A 22829-nucleotide genomic window follows, 5' to 3' on the forward strand; every position below is an offset into this window, starting at 1 on the left:
AATCACGTCAAGAGTGCTGTACGAACATATTTATTAAATAATTAATACAGCTGACTTACGACGAAGACCTATGACTACTGTTATAATGGTATACAATATATTAACATATGTAGAAACTTACAACTGACATACTTACATTTAAAAATACATTGATAAATACTCTTTCTGTAGTTGTCATATGACATATGAATTGAATTCATTTACTATACCGCAGACTGACTATTTTTTCTTTAAACGTCTTTAAATGAGTTATAGGTACTAACAGTAATTATTTATTGCTAAAATTAAAAAAAAAAAACATTTTATGCAGGTACTTAGCGATTATTTATTAAAAAAAATAAGTTCACTAAAATGACACATCGATTTCGTACATTTATCACAAAAAATCCTAAACATACATAAATGCGTTCAGAATGTATTTCCATTGTTATTCAAGGCCAGTGGGTAATTTCTAACTTTTTCACTTTATTTATATAACATGAAAACGCCCACAGAGAAATTAATTTCAGTTTCATCAAAATCTCTAATCATTGCTTAATTCAACCAATCTATCTCTGTATCGGAGCACCTGTTGGCTAAACAATGGAACATTACAATATATTTTCACCAGTGTGGCCTGGTTTGAAATGGTTTTTTGAGTTTTTGTGGACCGGCTTTATATTGTAGCAAAATGCACGTGGACTTGCGAATTCCACTAAAACGAAATTTCTTTGTTGAGGCATTGATATTGTACACACTAGGTGAGTTTGCTGGCAGTAAACATACAAAAATGGTTATATGGCTGGCTCAATGATTTATCTTCTTAATATTCATTGTTGAAGTGTGTTAACACTATTTATAAGGTATAATGCAACCGAAACCGGTCGACTTATATAAATCAAATAAAGTGGTTTAAAAAAAGTTTTAAAAATATCTTATCTATAATGTCAAGCCACAAAGTGTTTGCTTTTTTCGATAAATGTTAACTAATAACTTTTTTTTTTTAAATATGTAAAATGCATTTTTGTAGGTTCATTTGGAGCTATTCAGCTAGCTCTATTAGTGAGCTATTCAGTGTCGCCCAAACCTCCAACGGTGTTGGACGCGAGTGAGCGCCGCAAGCGGTGAATAAATAAAATAACACCTTCAATCCAAGACAAATTATATAAATACATAAATTTACGGAAAATAATTTTTTTTAACCTGAAAAAATGGAGGAAGCGGTTGATCCGCATGCCTTCATAACAAAGGCGAAACAAAACATAAGTGACTTACATACAATCATCGAAGAAAATAAACTTACCAAAGAAACCAAATCAAAAATGATGAAAGAAATAAATAACATCATGGAAATGATATCGCACATGGCAATAGAATTAGCTAAATTACAAGAAAAGTGTGATATTCAAGAAAAAAACCAATCACAAAAATACCCATTTTCATACTCTTCTGCAGTAAAAAACTTAATATCACAAACGCAAGAAAAACGATTTCCTATAATAATTAAAAGCTTAAAAGAAGAAGACACTGAAAAAATAAAAGAGAAAATACAAAAGATTAAAATATCGCAGTTGGGAATTCGAGTATGCGAAATTAAAAAAACAAAAAAAAACCTTATAATAACATGCCCAGAAAAAGAAGACGCAAAAAAATTAAAAGATAAGATAAATGAAGTCGACAAAACCATAATAGCGGAGGTACTTCTGAAAACGGATCCATGCGTAATATTCAAAGGTCTTGACAAAGACTATACCGAAAAAGAATTCTTAGAAGACATCATTGAACAAAACAACGACATCAAAATGATATGTGAAAAATACCAAGACAAAGAAATATTACAAGTTAAGGCCATCATTACAAACAAAAAAACTAACAGCAAAAACTTAATACTACAAACAAATCCCGAAATGAGACTACATCTTATTAATAAAAAAAAATTCATCTAGGATTCATGAGAATCTATGTAGAAGACTGCAGTCCTCTTACCCAATGTTTCCACTGTCAAAGATTTGGACACACAGCACAAAAATGCTACAATAGAATGGATAAACCAACATGCAAGCACTGTTCAGAAGATCATCCCATCTCCGAGTGTAAATCCCTGGAACTGCCACCCAAATGCGCTAACTGCAACTCAGCTAACAAGAAGAAAGAAATAAACTCCTTGAACAGTAAAATGAATGAAGTAGACCACCGAACAAACAGCGAAACATGTAAGTTCCGATCTTACATGCTTAAATTAGCCAAAGAAAGAATTAACAACGACATTGAATAAAAATCTTTTAAATAATTTTGTAAAATACAACCGAAAATGCATTAAATGGATGATTTCTTAAGTAACGAATTAGATTTAAATATTAAAATTCAAGAATATGAATGTATATGTACCGATTCGTGTAACAAAATTATTTCTAAAAACATCAATGATATAATTATTATGCACATAAACATCCGTTCAATTCAAAAAAATTTAGATGAATTAATTCTAAAAATAAATAATTTAATTAAAAAACCGGACTTTATAGTGTTATCCGAAACATTTACGAACGCTGAGTCACCGTCTTACCACTTACCTGAGTACAACTATATTTCTACCAAAGTAGACATCAATAAAAATTCGGGAATAATAATATTTGCAAGCAATAAATTTAGTATTGTTAACATAATAGAACATCCAATACACTTAGTAAACTGCATCGAAGTACATTTCAAACTCGGCAAATCCATATACCATCTAATAGCTATCTATAGAACGCATGGCTCGAGTATTATTACATTTATTAATGACCTCAAATACATATTATTAAAATTAAAAAATAAACTTTGTTTCGTCGTAGGAGATTTTAACGTTAATATTAATGAAAAAATAGAAAATAATAACAAAAATGAATACATCAATTGTATGACTGAACAAAATTTTATATCTTGCATAAATAAAAATACTAGGGAAATAAAAGAACATACTCCATCTTGTTTAGACCACATTTGGACAAATGTAAACATTAAAGATCTTCACAAAATAAAATCAATTGTTTGGAAAACTAACATAACTGATCATCACTCATGCTTACTTCTGTATAATAATAATATTAAACATAAAAAACATAATTTAATAACCAAAAAATCAACAATAGATATGACTATTCTCTCTGAAAAATTAAAAAAGGAAGATTGGAATAATGTTTTAAACAGTGATGATACTGAAATTTGTTCGACTAACTTCGAAAATATTATGTCACAACACATAAAAAATTCGACAACTGAGATAACAACATACATAAAATCAATATTAAGATGTTTAAAACCTTGGATTACCAAAGGACTTATTATATCTATCAGAAATAAAGAAAAACTTTACAAAATAACTTTAAAAAATCCCCAAGATGAAAAAGCATATATTTTCTATAAAAAATATAAAAATAAATTAACATCTTATATTAAAAAAAGTAAAGAAGAGTATTTTAAAAATAAAATATTATCTTCAGAAAATAACCATAAACAAATGTGGAAAACTGTTAATTTCGCCATAGAAAATACAAAAAAAACACAAAACATTAAGTACATTGAACATGATAAAAAAATTATAGATGCCAATATACAGCCTAAACAATGTGCAAACATATTTAATTCCTTCTTTGCAAATGTTGGGAAAAATCTTGCGAAAAATATTCATAAGCCTTCAAACCAAGAAAACCATAAAAATAAAAATATACAGAAACGTAATATACTTTCAGTGTTTGAAACAACAACAGAATGTGAAATCTCGAAAATAATAGAAAATATGAAAGGAGGTTCGTCCCCCGGTTTTGATTCTATTACGACACACATGTTAAAAACTATGAAACCTCACTTAATAAAACCTATCACTCATTTAATAAACTTAAGTTTAACAAATGGAATTTTTCCAATGAACTACAAAACCACAATAATCTCACCTATTTACAAATCTGGAGATCCACATCAAGCAACGAATTATCGCCCAATATGTCTAATTTCTAATATAGGAAAGATCTTTGAAAAAATAGTAAAAAAACAATTGGTAAATTTTCTAGATAATAATAAAATATTACACAAAAACCAGTTTGGCTTTATAAAATCACTCAGCACACAAGATGCTATTGCTAACGTAACTTCATACATTTACGAATCATTAGATAAAGGTAAAAAATGTGCGGGTATATTTATTGACCTTAGAAAGGCATTCGATAGCATATCCCATGAGATGTTATTAAAAAAATTGAATAATATTGGCATAAAAGGCAACGCAATTAAATGGATCACCGACTACTTAAAAAACCGTCCTCAAGTAGTAAAAATCAATCGTGTTAATAGTGATCAAGAGATTACAAGCTTTGGAATCCCCCAAGGTACAGTGCTTGGACCAATTCTATTTACTATATATGTAAAAGATATTTTTTTTCAACCCTTACATGGTCAAATTACGTCATACGCCGATGATACAGTATTAATAATAAGTGATACGACTTGGGAAAATGTAGAATTAAAGGCCACAGAAGACATCAACACGCTCAAGAATTTTTTCGACACTAATTTACTGTCACTTAATAAAGAAAAGACATTTGTAATTCCATTTGCAATCCATACAAATGATACTCCTAAAAATTTTAACATTGTCATACATAATAATACTAAAATTCACAGCCAAAACTATTGCAAATCAAACTGTACAGTACTAAAAACAACAAATAAAATTAAATATCTAGGAGTAATTATTGATAAAAATCTGAAATGGAAGGAACAAATATGTCAAGTAGTGAACAAAATTAGAAAATTAATATATATATTTTTAAGAATTAGAAACTTTCTGTCGATAAAAAATCTATATTTAATTTACTATGCCTTAGTTCAATCCACTTTACAATACGCTATTATTAGTTGGGGATCCGCGTATAAATGTAACCTTCTTCCAATTGAAATTATACAAAGAACAATTATTAAAATTATATTAAAAAAATCCTTTGACTACCCAACAGAACGCCTGTTTGAAGAATTTCAAGTACCTACATTTAAAGAGCTATATATTAAAAACTCATTAATCCAAATTATAAAAGAAAAAGATAAATATCAATTTTTAAATGAAAACAGAACGCGACTTAGACATGTTTTTCTATGCCCAAAACTAAATACGTCTTTTGCACAACATCATTATACTTACCAGGGAAGAACTTTTTTCAATCGTCTACCAGAAGAAATCAGAAGCATTAATGATAAAACCCGAATACTGCTCTCTGTCAAGAGACATTTTAAAAATATTCTGAAAAAAAAAACTACTGTCACTTAATTAATCTCACAAATATCCTTAGTTTTCCATAACTTCCTTTCTTTTTTAAATTTAATAAATTAATATATTATCCTTCACTACTATCAAAAAAAATACTACAGCAAACATACATTTATGTAAAAAGAATTATTTAAGTACTAACTAACAACAACATTTATGTACACTCCCCTTCCATACACAAGCAAATGCTTTCAATGGAAGAGTAGTAAAAAAATACAAGATGTAAAATTAATTATGTACCATGTAAACATATTATTAAAAATAAAAAATAATTACAAAAAAAAAAAAAAAAAAAAAAATTAAAAATATCTGCTACTTCTGCATATTGGTTACTTAAGGTGTGTATTTGTGGTGCACGGGAGTTTATAAAATACTTGAATATGACATTATGGTTGAAGTGAAAGATATTTTAATCTCGTATGATTCTATTAAAAACATGAAATGAAATCAATTTCAATAATGCACGGCTGTTATTCTTAACAGCCCTTAAATTGATTATTGTTATTTTCAACAGCCCCGCATTATTACAATTTATTTCATTTAATGTTCCTATCATATGAACTTGAAATATCTTTCACTGCAATAATAATGTCAAATCCAAGTCATTTATAAACTCCCATATACCATCCCTTATAGGAATTAACCCACGCATACCCAATTTCTACCGATTTAGATTTAATTTCTCATTAACTCTTTCAGTTTTTAAGTTCCAAACAAAATCAATGTTATTTTTGAAGATAATATACATTTGTTATGCCAAAACATTAATTATTTGAAATGCCCCCGAGAAAAAAATTATCTCCAAAAATGATCAAAAATACTTTTTTTCTGTTATTTATTAAGTTATAAGCATGAAAAATTTCACAATACATCTTTAAATGCAACTAACTTTTCGCTTTATTTCAAACGAGTCATATTTTATTAAATATTTTCACTATTTTCGCTTAATTATTATAGTTTTTTATATTAGCGCGCTCCCTCTAACATTCAAACCATGTTTGAAGGCTTAGTACGGGGCTTTAATGATTTTTAACAGAAAAATGACGTCAGATACCAATCTTCTGTCGAACGGCAAGTAATTTTAGATTATTTTTCACTATATCATATAAGTATTAAGTTATTATTTAGTTGTCTTAAAAATTTAAGCTGTATTTTTTTAATAAAATATGAATGAACCTTATAATGCGGTGACCAAATAGGTGAGTTAATTTCTATTTGGCTACGGACTAATGGAGTACAAAAAAATTTAAATAGATATATTACCAAAATCTTTGTCATTTTTTATTATGAAACTGATGATTTTCATTGCTTTGTTAGTAATAATATTTATATGTGAGAAAAAGTTTAATTTATCATCAAAGAATTATAAATTTACACTGCAAAATTTAGGATTGAAAAGCTAAATTTATAATCATAAACATTACTGTGACTGTTGCCAGTAGCTTTACTGTTGTTAAGTGGTTACAAGTGTTAGAAACAAAATTCACAGCTGATATGAACAAAATGATGCAGACCCTACACTATTAGCACCGAGTCGCAATTATTATGGAAACCACAAAAGCTTCATTTTTTAAAGACCTGAAAGGGCTATTACACCCACTTTTTGGTAAAGTTATGAGGAATCATATTAGAGAAGTACCTATATAGAGTAAAAAGCCTTGTTTTGTACCAGACTCTTCAATTTTATAGCTTTCAAACCACTACTAGACTTACCGTCATATTATTTTGTACGGTCATAATAAGCGGTGCATGACCCAATCCCGTATATTTTAAATCGATTGTTGCAAACAAAAAGTGCCGGAAAACTAGCGTTCAGTACAATATACTGCAGGTAGGTACTTGAAAACATATTAGAATATTGGCAAACGAGAAATTGGGTCGCATCGTACACCAATAATCAATGAAAATTGCTTGTCACGTACATAGGGAGATACAATTGTACCACTTTGGATAAGTTTTACGATGATGTCATTGGAAAGTCATCTCAGTGTACGTATTGTAAGTCTCTCGCACTTTGCCTACTTAATCGGGTTTATTGTAGAGATTTGCCAAGAGTTACGCATAATTAAATTATGAAATGTTTCTTTAAATAAGCTTAGAAAGTTAAGATACCGTCTATTCTCTAGTGTGTACATGCATTGTTTTAAATTAAGAAATGACTTGAAGGTTTTACTTCTGTACATTTGTGAAATATTTATCCTGTGAAATATTAAATATCATTTTGTATGACCTTTAAATCTGAGATATTATTCATTTTTAACAAATCCTTAATTCTGCATATACAAAAAAGGTTATACGTTTTTGGAAATTGATGTGTTTATCAATATTTAAAGAGTTCTTTTTAAACCACTCTGTTGTTTGTCCCAACGGTCCGAAGGGTATTTGGTGAGGCTGGATGCAGTGGGAGGTATAGGACACGAGGAAGAGGAGGGTTTGGAAGTGCCTAGCTATTCAGACCCGATCACCAAATAGACTTTTATAATTCAAATGGCTGCCTTTCAATATCTACCGCACTGTAATTGTTTTTGTGAGTTAATATCATATATTTAATCAATAATCCTCGATTACTAGTGCTATTCCATCCTAAGAAGTTCTCAGAACAAAATCTCCACTTAGTGTAGGTAATGCATTAGTTTTCTTCTAAATAAACCAACATAATGTTAGGCAAAACGCTGACAAAATGGGATAAAACGCATAGAAAGAACTACTCAATTGATTGCACAATAACACAATATTTTAAAATGTACTTTTATGAAACATATCGTAAGCACATAAGTACCATATTTTAATGTTTGGTTTAAGAGGAAGATTTTTGAAAGAGCCTTTGATCAAAAAAATAATTATTCAGTTTGGTTGGGTTTTTTTGCCACAAATCCAAATTTAAATATTGTGTGCAACAGTTCGCACAGCCGTTCCCTTTAGAACTTCCACTGAAAATGTCATATTTTAAGTAGAATATTATATCACTCTTGCGTTTTTTAACCCTAAAAAGGAAATGAATATTTTAATACGATGTTAATTCTTAAATCATATTAATTTGAGAATATTATTATTATCAACAAATAGTATCGAAGATATCAGTTTTATTCTTTTTCCTTTACATAAAGGTACATTAAAAGTTGTTTTTTTTTAATATTTTTGTTTAATGATTTTTATATATATGGAAGTTCCCGCATCGCACCCTGTACCTAGGCATTATTTTTGTTGTACATTTTTTCGTCACACATTGAATTTTTAGTTTTATAAAATTAACATCTATCAAAAATTTACAGATATATTTATAAATAAGTACAGTGTATCACAAAACTGAAATAATCAAACAAAATATTTCAAATAATAATAAAAACCGAAAAAATCCCACGAATATCAACCATCGTTTTACCAATGCGTGAGTTTTCCTAAGTTACTAGGTCAAGTTTTAAAGCCGCAATGTCATCTATTTTTTACGCAAATCGTCAGTAAAATTGAATTATTCTCCAAGTGCCTTTAAAATATGATACTCAACGCATGTGCAATAGAAATGTGGATCGTGGTTCTGGTTTCCAAATAAGATAATTTGAAACAATGACTCGCCTAAATTAGGAAATTTACCAAATAGAAAGAGTTCTCTGCGGTTTGGTTTCCTTACCACATACCAACATTCCGAGATAAAAAAAACTACGGTAGTATTTAGAAGTATGCATTTAAATTAGCTATGAGTTTTAGCATGTTCATAAAATGAACATAATTAAAAGTCAGCCAATTTATTTTTAAATAAATTTGCTACCGCATTGTTTAATGTGTGATTATTGCACTTAATAATATCGTTAAAACCAATTTTGTTTCTAGAAGCTTTGTTTCAATTGTCACTAAAACAAAGTCATTAAGATTCTGATTGCTTTTGTATGGAATATCTACAGTCCATCGTGTACAGAATGAACAAAGCTTTAATGATGAATGTAAGTAATTCTAAAGTCACGGTATTTAAAAGAGACAGTATGAAAACAGAATGCAATATAGTTGTCAATGATGAGTATTTGGAACAGGTGAATAAGTTTGTGAATTTGGGAAGTATGTTTCCGAGAGATTGGAATTGGAAGCCTGATGGAGATATTAAAAGAAAGGTAAATGCAGGTAGCTCCATTAATGAAGGACTGAACGCGGTTGGCGGTAGCTAAAAACTGTCCATAGAAGCGAAGCTGGCAGTCTACAATAGAGTGCTGGTACCTACCCTGATGTATGACAGTGAGGCTAGGAACTGAAAGTAGACTGAATAATGTAGAAATGTTATCCCTGAAACGTTTGTGTGGAAAAACCAGATATGATCTTGTGAGAAATGTGGAGATTCGCAAAGAATGCAAGACCGATGTAAGCGTAATGAGTAAGATTAAGAAAGGAACGCTCAGATTTTATGGGCATATAGAGCGAACTATCGAAGAAAGGATTATAAGGAGAATATACAACGCAATTGTGAATGGTAAAGTCGGGGACGCCCGAGAAAGACATGGCACTATCAAATGAATCAAGTTAATTGTATAAATGTGAATGAGGCAAGGAGTGTGTGCCGAGTTGTTCAATTGTTAACCGCAAGGGTAGGCTAGGGTAGGCAACAATCCTTGCTGTTAGGTAGTTACTTGTTATTTAATAATTTAATACATCGTAAAGTAAATTTAATAAATTCATATCTAACGACATTATCTCAGAAATGAACTGTCAACAATTCGACTAGGTTAAATGTGCTTAGTACGGTTTATTCAGCGACATTTTTTCCCTGCAGAGAAAATACAAGGCCTATAGTCTATAATAGCCAGGTAACATTTCAAACACCCAAATGAGATAAAAATTGTGAGGCGCAATGGCACCGTTCTATTTGTATAAAGAACTTTAACTTTAAATTCAGTATATTTACCACTTCATGGAAAATAAGAATCTAGAAAATTAAAAAAAAACCGGTATGGTGTGTGGTTTATGTTTGTTTTCTTGAGATATTCAACTTGTACGATATTTAACAATGTTTTTCAAATTAGGATCGCGAAATATTTGTGTGCAAAAAAATTAAGGGGGGATATTAGGGGGGGGGAGACACTGCGCGATACAAACATTACATCAAAAATACTAATTTCGGTTGTCGCTCCGTGAAGAGAAATATTTATACCTGTTTTTTTATTATGATTGTATGAATTCATCCAAGATATAAAGTTTTTTTTTTATTTTTTTTTTTTTTTTTTTTTTTTTTTTTTTTTATAAATTTAATTTAGATTAAATTTGATAATATTATTATTAAGTTCTGCAAGTGTTTTAGTTTTTTATTATTGTGACAGCTGTTTCGGCTTACAAGGCCATTTTCAAACTGTGGGAAAAGGAAACGATAAAAACGATCGCGATTAATAACGGCTATGAGGCAAATAACATTGAAAAAATAATAAAAAATAAGAAATATAAAAATAAAATCAATTTAATATATCCGGTAAATAACAAAAATATAGAAAAATTTGCATGTCTCGAATTCCTCGGCCCAATATCTGAAAAAATTGCGAAAGAAATTAAAAAATGTGGTTTAAATATAGCTTTTCGAACAAACAATAATTTAGGAACAAGCCTTAAAAACTCTAAAAGTAAAATCCCTATACTCAATAACAGTGGCATATATGAATTAAAATGTGACCACGCCGATTGTAACGCCACTTACATCGGACAAACGGGGAGGGCATTCTCAACTAGATTCCAAGAACATATACGATGTTATAATAATAAAAACACATCCTCGAAATTCGCAGAACATCTCTTGGTGAATAATCATAACCCACTTAACAATAAGGGTCCTAAACCATTGCATATAGAAAAAAAGGGCATTAGATTAAATTTACTTGAACAATTAGAAATCAATAAACGAACGAATGACCCAAATTTAACACTAATTAATAAAGTACGGAAAATAATTTACTCACCACTTCTTAGTATTTTCACAAAACCCAAGCAGTATAATGCACCCAAATAATTCATAGCAATAAAGTCATTAGTAAATAATTAAGAACCCATTACCATTTACTGAGGGGAAAACATAGATTGGTTTAACCAACAATAGATCATGTCATCGGTGTAACCAGTAATAAATCAATGTATGCACCTTCAAAATTTACATTTGAAATAGTATAAAAACGTCGTCTCAATGTGGACTAACCACAGTTTGAAAATGGCCTTGTAAGCCGAAACAGCTGTCACAATAATAAAAAACTAAAACACTTGCAGAACTTAATAATAATATTATCAAATTTAATCTAAATTAAATTTATAAAAAAATTAAATGGAGTTCTACGAATTAAACACAAAAACAATAAATAAGATATAAAGTAACTACCCACTTATAATCAGAAAAAAATGTATTTAATTTAAATAATAGTTACGTATTTTAATGTGTATTTATTTTGTTTAATTTTTTGACAGATATTTTTCGAGTTTATTAATGGTGTTCATTCGAAAAGCAAATTTCTGAGGCCCGTTTTAATAAAAAATGTTGTATATTATAATATTAAATATACGAATTGTTTTTAAAGAGCGATGATCCTTGAGCAAATATTTTTTTTAATTCTTTCAGCTTCACAAACGTACAATTATAATTACCCGTGATTTATCACGGGTTATTGCGCTAGTACAACAAATAAAATTGCTTATTGTTAAAGGCATTATATCTTTGCAACTAAACAAAAATTTCTAATGAAAAAATGACAACCGTGTAAAATTATTGACATGCAATCATATTGTAAACAGATTATTTTTCATTTTTCCGTCTTACCTCGCCACAGAACGTTATAAGATATGACGTTCTTAAATTGTAAAAGCATTAACTGAATTACGCAAGTAATAAAATGCGTTATTTTTTGCAAGATGTGAAATTAAGAATTGATAAAAAATAACAATAACACTTTACGGATTAGTTATGGTCGTTGGAACGTTAATCACCATGTTTGCCTTCGGGTAACTATTGACTATAATGGTATACTTGTGGACAGTTGTTGGAGTATCCGCGAGGCATTATGTTACATATTAACCTACAAATGATAATTATTATTTTTTCGTGTAGCAATAATATTGTAAAACCACATAAGATTATCGCAAAACATTAAAAAAACGTTCAATTAGTAAAAAGGGCTTATCCATTTAAAGGCAAACTCGAATAAGCACATAAATATTTACCTAATCGAGGCTTAAATTTCCAACACAAGACTGTGTTTACGTAATTCAAATGAGATGGAGAACTACGCTATCAGGCGAGTGTAAGTGAGACATAAAGCTAGGCTGTCGGGCTAAATGTAACATGTTTACATTCAAATTTATATGGAAGTTACTTCTAGTTTTTTTTGTATTATATGGGCATTAATTATATTTGCACCAATAATCTTAGCGTGAGTTATTAGCAAAACTTTTACTTGCATAGTTTTTTATTTACATTGTTTGACCCATACCTATGTCTATTTAAAAAATTAAAAATACAGGTGAAAAAAACAAACAAATAATCTGTTGGCATTTTATTATGAACCTTATCGATGATTAGCTAAACTTAAGTTTGATCATCATCATCTTGGCTTCAACATTAGACTACGATTAATCAAATCCACGGTTCTCGGATAATTGAGCTGCGAAATATCAAAGTTTTACTAACATACTAAAACATCTACTAAGCAATTAAAATGGCCCGACAAAATACGATAACCTTCACATCAATCTGAATATATTTATTATATCGGAATAAAGAAGAGTGTTCTGGTGTTAGTTGATAAAAATCTGTAGTTTTATTTCGGGATTGATGAAATTATTTTATTTTACTTTATTTTTGTTTATTGCAGAAACAAACAGTACATAATTACATAGATGACAATAGTTACAAAGTTATAAAAGTTAGTACAATAATTAGTACCAATGACATGTCGCTGACATATATACGTATGAGGTATATTATACTTTTTACGGTTAAGTTACATTTTTAAATTTAGTTAAATAAGTGTGCTGGGGAAGGAGAGAGGTGTGTGTGTGAGTGTTTGTGTGTGTGTGTACGTGTGCATGTGTATCTGTGTGTGGTTGTATGTGTTATGTGGGCGAATTCAGTGTGATAAAAAAGTTTTTCTTAAATAGGGGGAGAGAATCAAAAAATATATCGGTATTTGTGCTTGTTTGAATTGAGTTGAATGTTTGAAGGATGCGAGAAATAGGGGAATTGGCTGTTAATTAATCAATTATGCATAATTGACCTTCAAAGTAGGAGCAAGGACTATTTAAAGTTTTGAAAAATCACTCCCACCTCCTTTTCCCATCACATAAAACAGAATTTTTATATTTCATTCAAAGACTATTAAAAAAAATCATTTAAAGACTAGCTGCTAGTCGTAACTATAAATTAGTCTAAAAAATATACATGAAATCCACACCCAAAAAAAACTCTTTACCAATATATTATATTTTATTTCATTTTATATGTACATTTACTGTTAATATAAATAATCTTATTAATATTTATTTTAATCTGTTTTTCTCTCCCCTTTTTTGTTATTTTATATACAAAATATGTATTTGTATAAAAAGCCAACAACAAAAAAACAGAACTTCAAATGTTGATGTTAAATTTACAAAACATGTAATATATAGGACTAATTCTAATTATTTTTTGTTACTTTGTTCTACAAAATATGTATATAGGACTATAATATGGAATGCAACCAACAACTATCAATCTTTATGTTTTAATCCTTTATCAGTATATGTACCTATTATTATTATATATTAGTACATCTCTTATTTTGTCACTACTATTATTAACATCATAATACATAATCTGCACATCTCACTAGGTTTTAATATTTTTTAATGTTTTAAATTCTTTTTCTTCCTTTCTTTTAATCCTTATTTGTACAAAATATGTTTCCAATTTTAATTTAAGTTTGCCTGTCTTAAAAGGTAAATTCCTTCTAGTAGTATTATTAGTTAATTCTACCTCTTGAACAACAAAAGTTCTGTGCCCGCGAGCTCTTGTGAAGTTGTCGGGAAAATAAAACTTAATTGTTTGTATAATATCAGGAATACAGACATCACCGTTCAGAAAATTATGTCCTGTTATCAGCAACATTGTGTCAAAAATCACATAGTTGTCTCCACACTTCTACATTGCATTTATTGTTAATAATAAATATTACGTAAGAAATCCTCTCCGCCAATGCAGGTATATTTCAGTGAAAATTTCCGCATGTTGCACATCTAACGCCTAGCCAAAACAAATAACAACGCTTCGTGTTATTTTCAATTTAGCTGATTCCTTCATAGATTAGCACATGGCACGAAAGATGCAACTAAATGATAACAACCATAATTCGTTTATAATCACGATTATCTAAAGAGTCCATCGTTAAGCATTGCAAGGTTTTTACATTACGTCAATTGGTATTTCATTTTGGGTGTCTTGATATTACATAGCACAGAGGTAGGTAGGTATATTGAGTATTCTTCTAAAAAGGTGATTTATACCATATATATATTAAAAACATTTTAGCAATTGAACTAGCTGGAGGATATACCTAGGTATATATATTTTGTATTTTATGCAAAAAAAATTGAACAGTAGATAGATTTTTTAGTGTTACGAGATGTTCCCGTATTATGGAGGATGAAGATAATTGAACGTACAAAAATTTTAATATACAATTGTGATGTTTGGTAATAAGTTGGGTATTCAAGCGATAGATGGCACCACTCATAAAGCTTACTCCAGAGTCCGACAGATGTCGCTAGAGTGTATCAATTGCCTGTGGGATATTATTTCCAGACAACAAGCTTCTAGTAATAGAGAATTACAAACCCTCGGGTAATGAACAGTGTAGCTAAATCCAGACTTATATTCACTGTAACGTAAATAAACGCAATTATAGTAAAAGAACCTTTTAATTTTTCATAAGAGTTCCCAACACTTAATCTGTAAGTAAAGCAGAGATATAATAACAATATGTTATATGTACACAATATTTACATCAGAATCATTGCAGCTCAAAAAACAAGTTTTTAAAATTTTGGGACAGGTACTTGAAAATTTCACCTACAACGTAGGTAACTTGCTTCGTAAATCTATCTTCCTAATCGACATGACTCTCCATTAGTAAAATTTCAACGCATACATTTAATAATATTAAATGTAATTGCTGCACTTTCACACACGTATTAAATTTCCGATAAGGTACCAACAAAAATTTCATTCATGTGGAAAGTGTGGTCTTTGATTGGACTGTTATTATTATTACATGCAACTTATTAATGTAAGCACTTAGTCCGTGAGCCTACCAGAAACTAATCTCTAATCGATATAATTTATATTTGAATCGGCAGAAAGGCAGCGTTGAAAACAAAACGATTGAAATTAAATGATTTTTATTATAACTAGTAATGGACCGTTATCGACGAGTTTAAACTCGTACATATCTTTTGAAAGTCATGTACATATATAGGAGGCTTAGAGCTAACTCGTTCTACATCTACCTAAAATCAAAAATATCAGTTAGATTTTCGGCATCCATAATTTTTTTAAATTTATAAATTATTTGAAAAACATGACATGTGAATAAAAATTATGTGTTTTGCCTACTTTTAAAATCACGTTTTATCTTAATATAAATTAAAATTAGTATCTAAGGTTTAGGTCACGTTTATTTTAGTCATGTAAGTGTGCAGCACAGTGGCAAGAGACTTTCGTTAGAAGCATGTTTTTTTAAATCATTAAACTTTGTTTGTTGATTGTTATTGCGTTTTACAGAACTCAAATATATATATTTTTTAAATTTAGATTTAATAAATAAAATTTAATGATATAGTTTATCAATTCAGGTATTTTAGTTTTCATTAGTGTTTCAGCACTCAAGGCCATTTGATAATTCAAAGCAGTTTGATAATGGCCACGAACACCGAAACAGCAGTCGCAATATTAAGATTAAAATACTGAACTGAAGAACTCAAGTTAACAACATTATTAAATTTGATTTACTTTAAAATAAAAAATATCTACGTTTTTTATAGTTTTATTAAACACACTAATAATTTCCAAAGCATGGCAGAAAACAATTGTTCCTGGTGAAGGTATCTTTTTCCAATGAGACAGCACGGCGTGCCATGAGTTAAAAATGTATATTTGTGCCCTTCAAGAGACATTTTATAAAAATGCTCTGTAAAACATAACCAAGAATCTATGGGAGAATCAATCTATTACGTAGGATTATTGATTGATTTGTTTATTATCTTCGTACCTTTTACCATCATTATTGATTGATCACCATAAACAGATACATTTTAGCGACAGGGATCGATTCCGTGACCTCATTCGCAAACCTGCGCCTTACCTCTGCACCACGGCGCCGCCGATATTTAGCATTAAAGATCACTGGTTGGGATTTCAAATAACATTCTGCGAGATGAGAACATAAAACCAGTTACAGGTAAGCCGGCTAAATACCACGATTTATATGAACTTTGTTATTATGCCCATATAATCAACATCAGCATGAAGTTGCTTGGCGCAGGTAAATTGCGATATCGGATTTGCACTGAATGGAACCGGACGCGTATTTACAAAGCCTTATCATGTCTATCACGGTGACGACTATTACTAGAATAATAGAGTAGCTTTTATTTGTGCAAAAACGTTTACAAAACCTGTACTATTTCAGACTCTATCTTATTGAGACTGCTCAATCTTCTAAAATAAAGTCGGCATCTTAACGACGTAAGTGAAGAAGGCGTTTACAAAAATAAGCGCCGCGCGGCCCCGGCTTATTGGACGGACTCACGGTCGAATTTGCTCTAGCAGGCCAGGAAAGTAAGGAATATTTTAATTAATTCTGATGAACGTATTACTAAAATCTCAGATTTATCTCACTGAATCCCTCTGGAAGTTATTAATTCATCGTCTAGAAAAATAAAATCATGTGCTAACCGCTAGTTTTTAAGTTGAAAAACAAAAATTTCAACTCGTTTTACGTGCAGTATTTTAATGTTAGGGTACTGTTTTTAGTCATCTTAAATGTAAATAACTTAAATCCCGTCGGTTTTTAGAAACATGATACACGTCGCAAATTTACGAACATTATGCAGAAATACATATCAGTACATATATACGATACATATCAACATAATACATACTTATCATTTTACAAACATAATGCAGCATCACATCAGATATATTCACAACTAACTACCAGATCTAAATAGCCAGATACTTCTCCGCCTTCCTCTACCACAACTTCTTCCCCCTATCAATATCTTCAGCCTCACAACATACCCCAATCGGGGATGCCATAGTCTCACTAGCTCCAGAAGGTCGCAGCAATTGGGACTCTTGTGCGATATTCATAATTTTTAAAAAAATGCTTTGTTGTAGGACGGAGAGGTTTTGAATACATGGAAAATTCTGTATGTGTAGTGACGTCATAATGAGATTAGAATATATCTTTTGACAGCAAAGTCTAATTTCATTTAGCCTGTAAGTTGGGTTAGGTTTGCACAAACAAAAGCTTATCATATATTGTAGTCGTCACCATTAATGAAAAGACTTTAAATAATTTTGCTAAAAAAAAATCTTGAGTGAAATGATATAGGCTTTGTTAATGATTCTGCTCATAAAAAAGTTACTTTATTACAGTTTTCACCTTGACTCAATGATATAGGCTTTGTAAAACGCGAACCGGACTGTCTTTTAGACTTTGAATTTTATCTAAAAGCTGTTTCCTGGATACTAAATTACACTATTTTTAAAATAATTTTTTTAGGTGCGTTTTAAGATATTCGTATTTTTTGTATTTAGTTTTATCAACTTTTGCGTTCAGTTTTGAAAAAAGTTAATTTAAATTGCTAATATAATGTATTTAAAGTTAGTAATGGGACATAATCTCTATTTTAACTGTTTTTGTGAGATTCGTATAATAAAGCATACATTTCGAAATTTTCAGTTTTCGCGTTAAAATATTCTGAAGATCAGCATATATACCAAAATATAAAAATAATGTACATGTGTTATTTTCTTTCTCATTGTTAACACTAAAATATCCAGTGTTGAAGTATGATCAACTTGACCCACGTGGATGGGGCTATTTCGTCACGCTTGAGTTTTGTTTGTTTGTTTATTTGTCATTCTTTATTGTTGGCCTGACATTGGTGCTTCATTAAAGAAATACAATCTAAAAATATTACACTTCCCAGTAAAGCCCAGTTTTTTTTGTCAACCCATTATTGATATCATCCAGCAAACTCTGAAATTTACATTTTTCCTTAAAAGAGGATAATTATGTAGGTTTTGACAAAATCAAAGTTACCTTCATCAAATAGACTTGTGCACTAGTTTGTTTGCAGCAAAACTCAAAATACGCAAAATAAATTGGATTTTTTCGGTGTTATAATATGAGCGACTATCTGTTTTTATCTCTACTTCATACTGGCTCCGGTCATGTAATAACACTAATAAAAAAAAAACACAATATTTTTTTTGAATATTCAAAAGTATTTTTCAAAATTGTTTTTTTTTTTATCTTCATTGGTTCAAAAGTAGCTAGTTGTAGGAAAGACACAGAAAGTTGAAGAACATTGCTTGAAAGACCTTTTAATGTCTCTTTTGTTTTGAAATCTACTGCGTAGTAAAAATAGGATGATTACGATTTCAGAATCAAGTCGGACCCAATTTATGGATTGAGGATGCAATCGGCTGCAATACCGCAACTAGATAGCCAAAAGGAACCTCTCTTGAATGGTAATTAGTCGCATCGTAGCGCCGAAAACAAAAATGGTCTCTCAAAACAAATTATTTAAGCAAGCAGAAACTTTGCAGTTTATAAACAAGCGATCAAAATTACAAATCCCCGTAATTCTCTAATCGTATTTTGTATCGATTTATAAATCATATTTATTTATAGATACCTCAAAAAACACATATTATGTATATATGAAATTTTTTACTATTTGTTAAATTTAATTTTTAAATATCACTTTGTATACAACCACTATTTAATAAAAATAATCGTCATGTTTCGAAACCAATGGTTTCTGCGTCGGGGGAAAAATTACTATTTGAATTAGAAGTCTCAAAAAGTTGCTTTTTTTTAATCTGACTGCCTACTGCAAGAGAGTATAACTGTGCGGAATCAGTAGGACCACTGCGAATCCAATGGGGGTATATTATGGTACGTATACATTTGCGAACCGAGCCACGAATTACGGGAAAGGAACGAAGCAACTACAAGCGCCGTTTCGCGCCATTTGCGGTTTCTTAGTTTCTTTCCAATAAGTCGAGGTTCAGTTCGGTAGTTCGGCTCACGTATGTATACGTAGCATTATAAATCTTAAGGGATTGGGGAGGAAAAAAAGATGGGGAAGTTGGAGGTTTACAATCACGCAAATCTGTATTTACAAATTTCATGTAAATACAGATATATTGTCTCATTCTAAACGGGTCCAAGAATTTGGGATTAGTCAATGTTTTTATATGTCTAGCAATTGATTAAAACTTTTATTTCGAATTGGTTGTTAATTATCAGAATTGATTATTTTGTTACTATTTTTGATGTTTTAAGTATTCTTCTATTTCACGGATACAATGTGTTTTTTTCTATTAAATTGCGCGTGTCCCAATTTTCTCTATATTTACCTTAATTGTTTTATAATAAAGCAGGGACATTCTTGTTCCAAGGAAAAACTTTGCGATAAGATTAGAGTTGAAAGAAATTTAATTCAAGGTTGTAACATTTCATTACACAGAAAAAACCACCAAATACAATCATAGTTAATAATTGACTTAGGAAGCATTTCAATAAATAAATAATAAGCCTTAACGCTGGCATTGCCCAATAGAAATGGTAGATAATCTCAGTATCGCCCCGGTGAAAAAACATCATAAAATACGACATATTGATTGAATGAGTTTGCCGTAATCAGTGACAAGATGTGCCTAGCCAGGAATTCTTAACCTTCCACTTTTCCACCATCTTACCCAACCTACTTCCTTTTCACAATCACAGTCTCACAACGTATCCCTAATTGGATATGCCATAGTCCCTCTGGCTCCGGGCAGCTAGGACTCTTTTTGGGTAAAAGTAGTTTTCTGCTTTCAAGTAAAGTTATCTAAATGATGATATTCCTTAATTCTTAACATACACAAAATATTTGAATAACATTTCGTTTCAACTCAATAACTATAGGGTTTTCCAATAAGAGGTGTTATTTTGAATAGCCCGCTTTTTTGGTAGATGTTACTTTTGAAGCTGTCATTTTTTAACATTTGACAAGTAGAAACTACGTTATTAATAAAAATGGAACGATAAACGCTTCAACAACGCAGTGAAATTATTAAAATTCACTTTAGTGAATCAAATGCAAATCATCTTGAGTGATGAGGCCCATTTCCACCTCGGTGGCTTCGTCATCAAGCAAAATTGTCGCATCTGGGGCTCGGAAAACCCGAGAGTTATTGTTGAAAAGCCTCTCTATCCTCAACATGTGACTGTTTGGTGCGGTTTATGGTCCGGCGGAGTCATTGGACCTTACTTTTTCGAAAATGAGGCTGGAGCAACAGTTACGGTGAATGGATTGTGCTATCCAGAGATGATTAATGATTTTTTTATGGCCGGAATTGAATGGTATTGATCTAAAAAACGTTTACTTTCAACAAGACAGCGCTACGTGCCACACAATCAACGAAACCATTGATCTTTTACGGGAAAAGTTTCTTTGACTGTCAAAATAACACCTCTTATTGGAAAACCCTGTACAAGAAACACTTGTATTTACGTTGGGGGTGATAGTAAAGGATGCAATAAAGTTCAATTTTTTCAAAGTTCAAAATTTCCCTCGTCTAAATCCTTTTGCCGCCATGTTGGATTTTGTTAATATGAAGTGACATTTGCTGGGAGATTTCACTTCAATCTAAATACGCACAAACTATTTAAATAACCCAAACTAAGAACATACAAACTTATTTTGAGCGTGTTTTTCCACCTCCCCGACGTAAATAGTATTCTTAGAGGTAACATCTATGTCAATCATTTGAGAGTATTTAGCAGCAAGCGGAGTATTGCAACTTTACCGGAGATGATGCCATATGCCGCTCAGGTGCAAATAGAAAACCACAACATACAATCATCATAGTAAACAATAGCACAAACTTTATCGCAGACATACTCACTAATAAATACCTGGTTTGTCTCTTTCATAATCCATACAAAATAATTTCGTTGTATGACTTAAAGATTCTTACCTGGTCTGTCTCTCATATAATCCATAGCAGTCATTGATGCCTCCAAGTACACCCATGACGCCTGTGATGATGGCCAGGCACCCTGACCAAAAACCGGCCCCAGACTTCCCCAGGGCTCCCCCATGAACCATCACCAACCCCCCTGTTATCACCATACCAACCCCCACCAACAGTTGGGCAACCCCAAAGAACAGAATCAACTTGGACTTCCTCCTTTCAGACTGATCTCTCATGGAAATATCACTCTGTAATGATGTCAACACAGATTTTGAGCACGAATCTGAGTTTTGTCTAGATTTTTCAATGGCGTTTCCATCATTTAATTTCCCTTCAGCATTCATTTTACTGTCTTTCACTTTGTTTTTACATATCTGTTGTGATTTTCCTATGAGCTTTTCTGTAGAATTTTCAGATTTGACTGATGATAAGGTTGTGGAAGGGACATCGCTAAAGGTCTCAGCTATTATGGTAGTATTTTCCGAAGATGGACGCTCGTTTTCCGAGTCAGTCCCGGAAGAAGTGGCATTTTCTTCCGCCATGTTGCGTGTTTCGATCACCATTTTTATTTTTTTATTTACACTTTCATTATTGTCACAGTTAATTACCGGCCGAACGCACAGCGGTTAAAAATCACTTTGGAGTGACTTTTGACACATAAAAACGTTATTAATAAAATTATTATTAAGCTTTCTTGAAAGTAAGCCACAATTCACATATGAAAAGAAAACTCACAACAATTTCACATTATTTAGACAACTACCAATCGAAATGGTGGCATAAAGTGTTAAAAAGTTTGAATAATAGAAATTTGAATAAACACCACAGATCAGAAAATCGAATTGCCGCGGAAAGCAAAAACAACGAAGTTTGAAAAATAGAACGCGGCCACAGAAAATCGCGAACGCGCGGAACGACTCGGGTAGGTACTGCACTAGCAACGTCAAACTCTCTCACCGGCCACTTGGTGACTGCGCAGGTTGGTTGTTATTGTCGGGCGCGCCGCGAGACTGACGGACGGATCTCTCTATGGTGGGAGATGGATGGTCCACGCATAAACAGGTGAAAGCTCGCCTCGCTACTACAAACTACAATAACTACTCTGCGCGCATACTATATTCCTAGTTAGGTACCACACACTGCTACTCTGCTAGATTAGTGACGGTCATTAGTAGTGGCGAATTACACATTAGCCGGCGATCAGCCTCCATAGCTGGACATAACGTTTCAATATTGAAACCGCATTAAATAATAATTACAGGTGTCATTCACTGCGAGTTTTCTCTCACGGAGTTCAGTGTCTTT

General features: G+C 31.1%; 1 protein-coding gene across 1 annotated transcript in view; it reads right to left on the minus strand.

Moving 5' to 3' along the window:
• Positions 1 to 22482, minus strand: part of LOC149419430 (uncharacterized) — a 164091-nt gene extending 141609 nt beyond the window's left edge. The window contains exon 1 of the mRNA XM_089638305.1: positions 21528 to 22482. Coding sequence (XP_089494431.1) covers positions 21528 to 22087 — 560 coding nt within the window. The 5' untranslated portion in view covers positions 22088 to 22482. The remainder of the gene's footprint in view (positions 1 to 21527) is intronic.
• Positions 22483 to 22829: the final 347 nt, after the last annotated feature.

This window comes from Hesperophylax consimilis, chromosome 12 (assembly GCF_061612785.1).
Source record: "Hesperophylax consimilis isolate HC1 chromosome 12, BYU_Hcon_1.0, whole genome shotgun sequence".
In the NCBI taxonomy this organism is placed as follows: domain Eukaryota; kingdom Metazoa; phylum Arthropoda; class Insecta; order Trichoptera; family Limnephilidae; genus Hesperophylax; species Hesperophylax consimilis.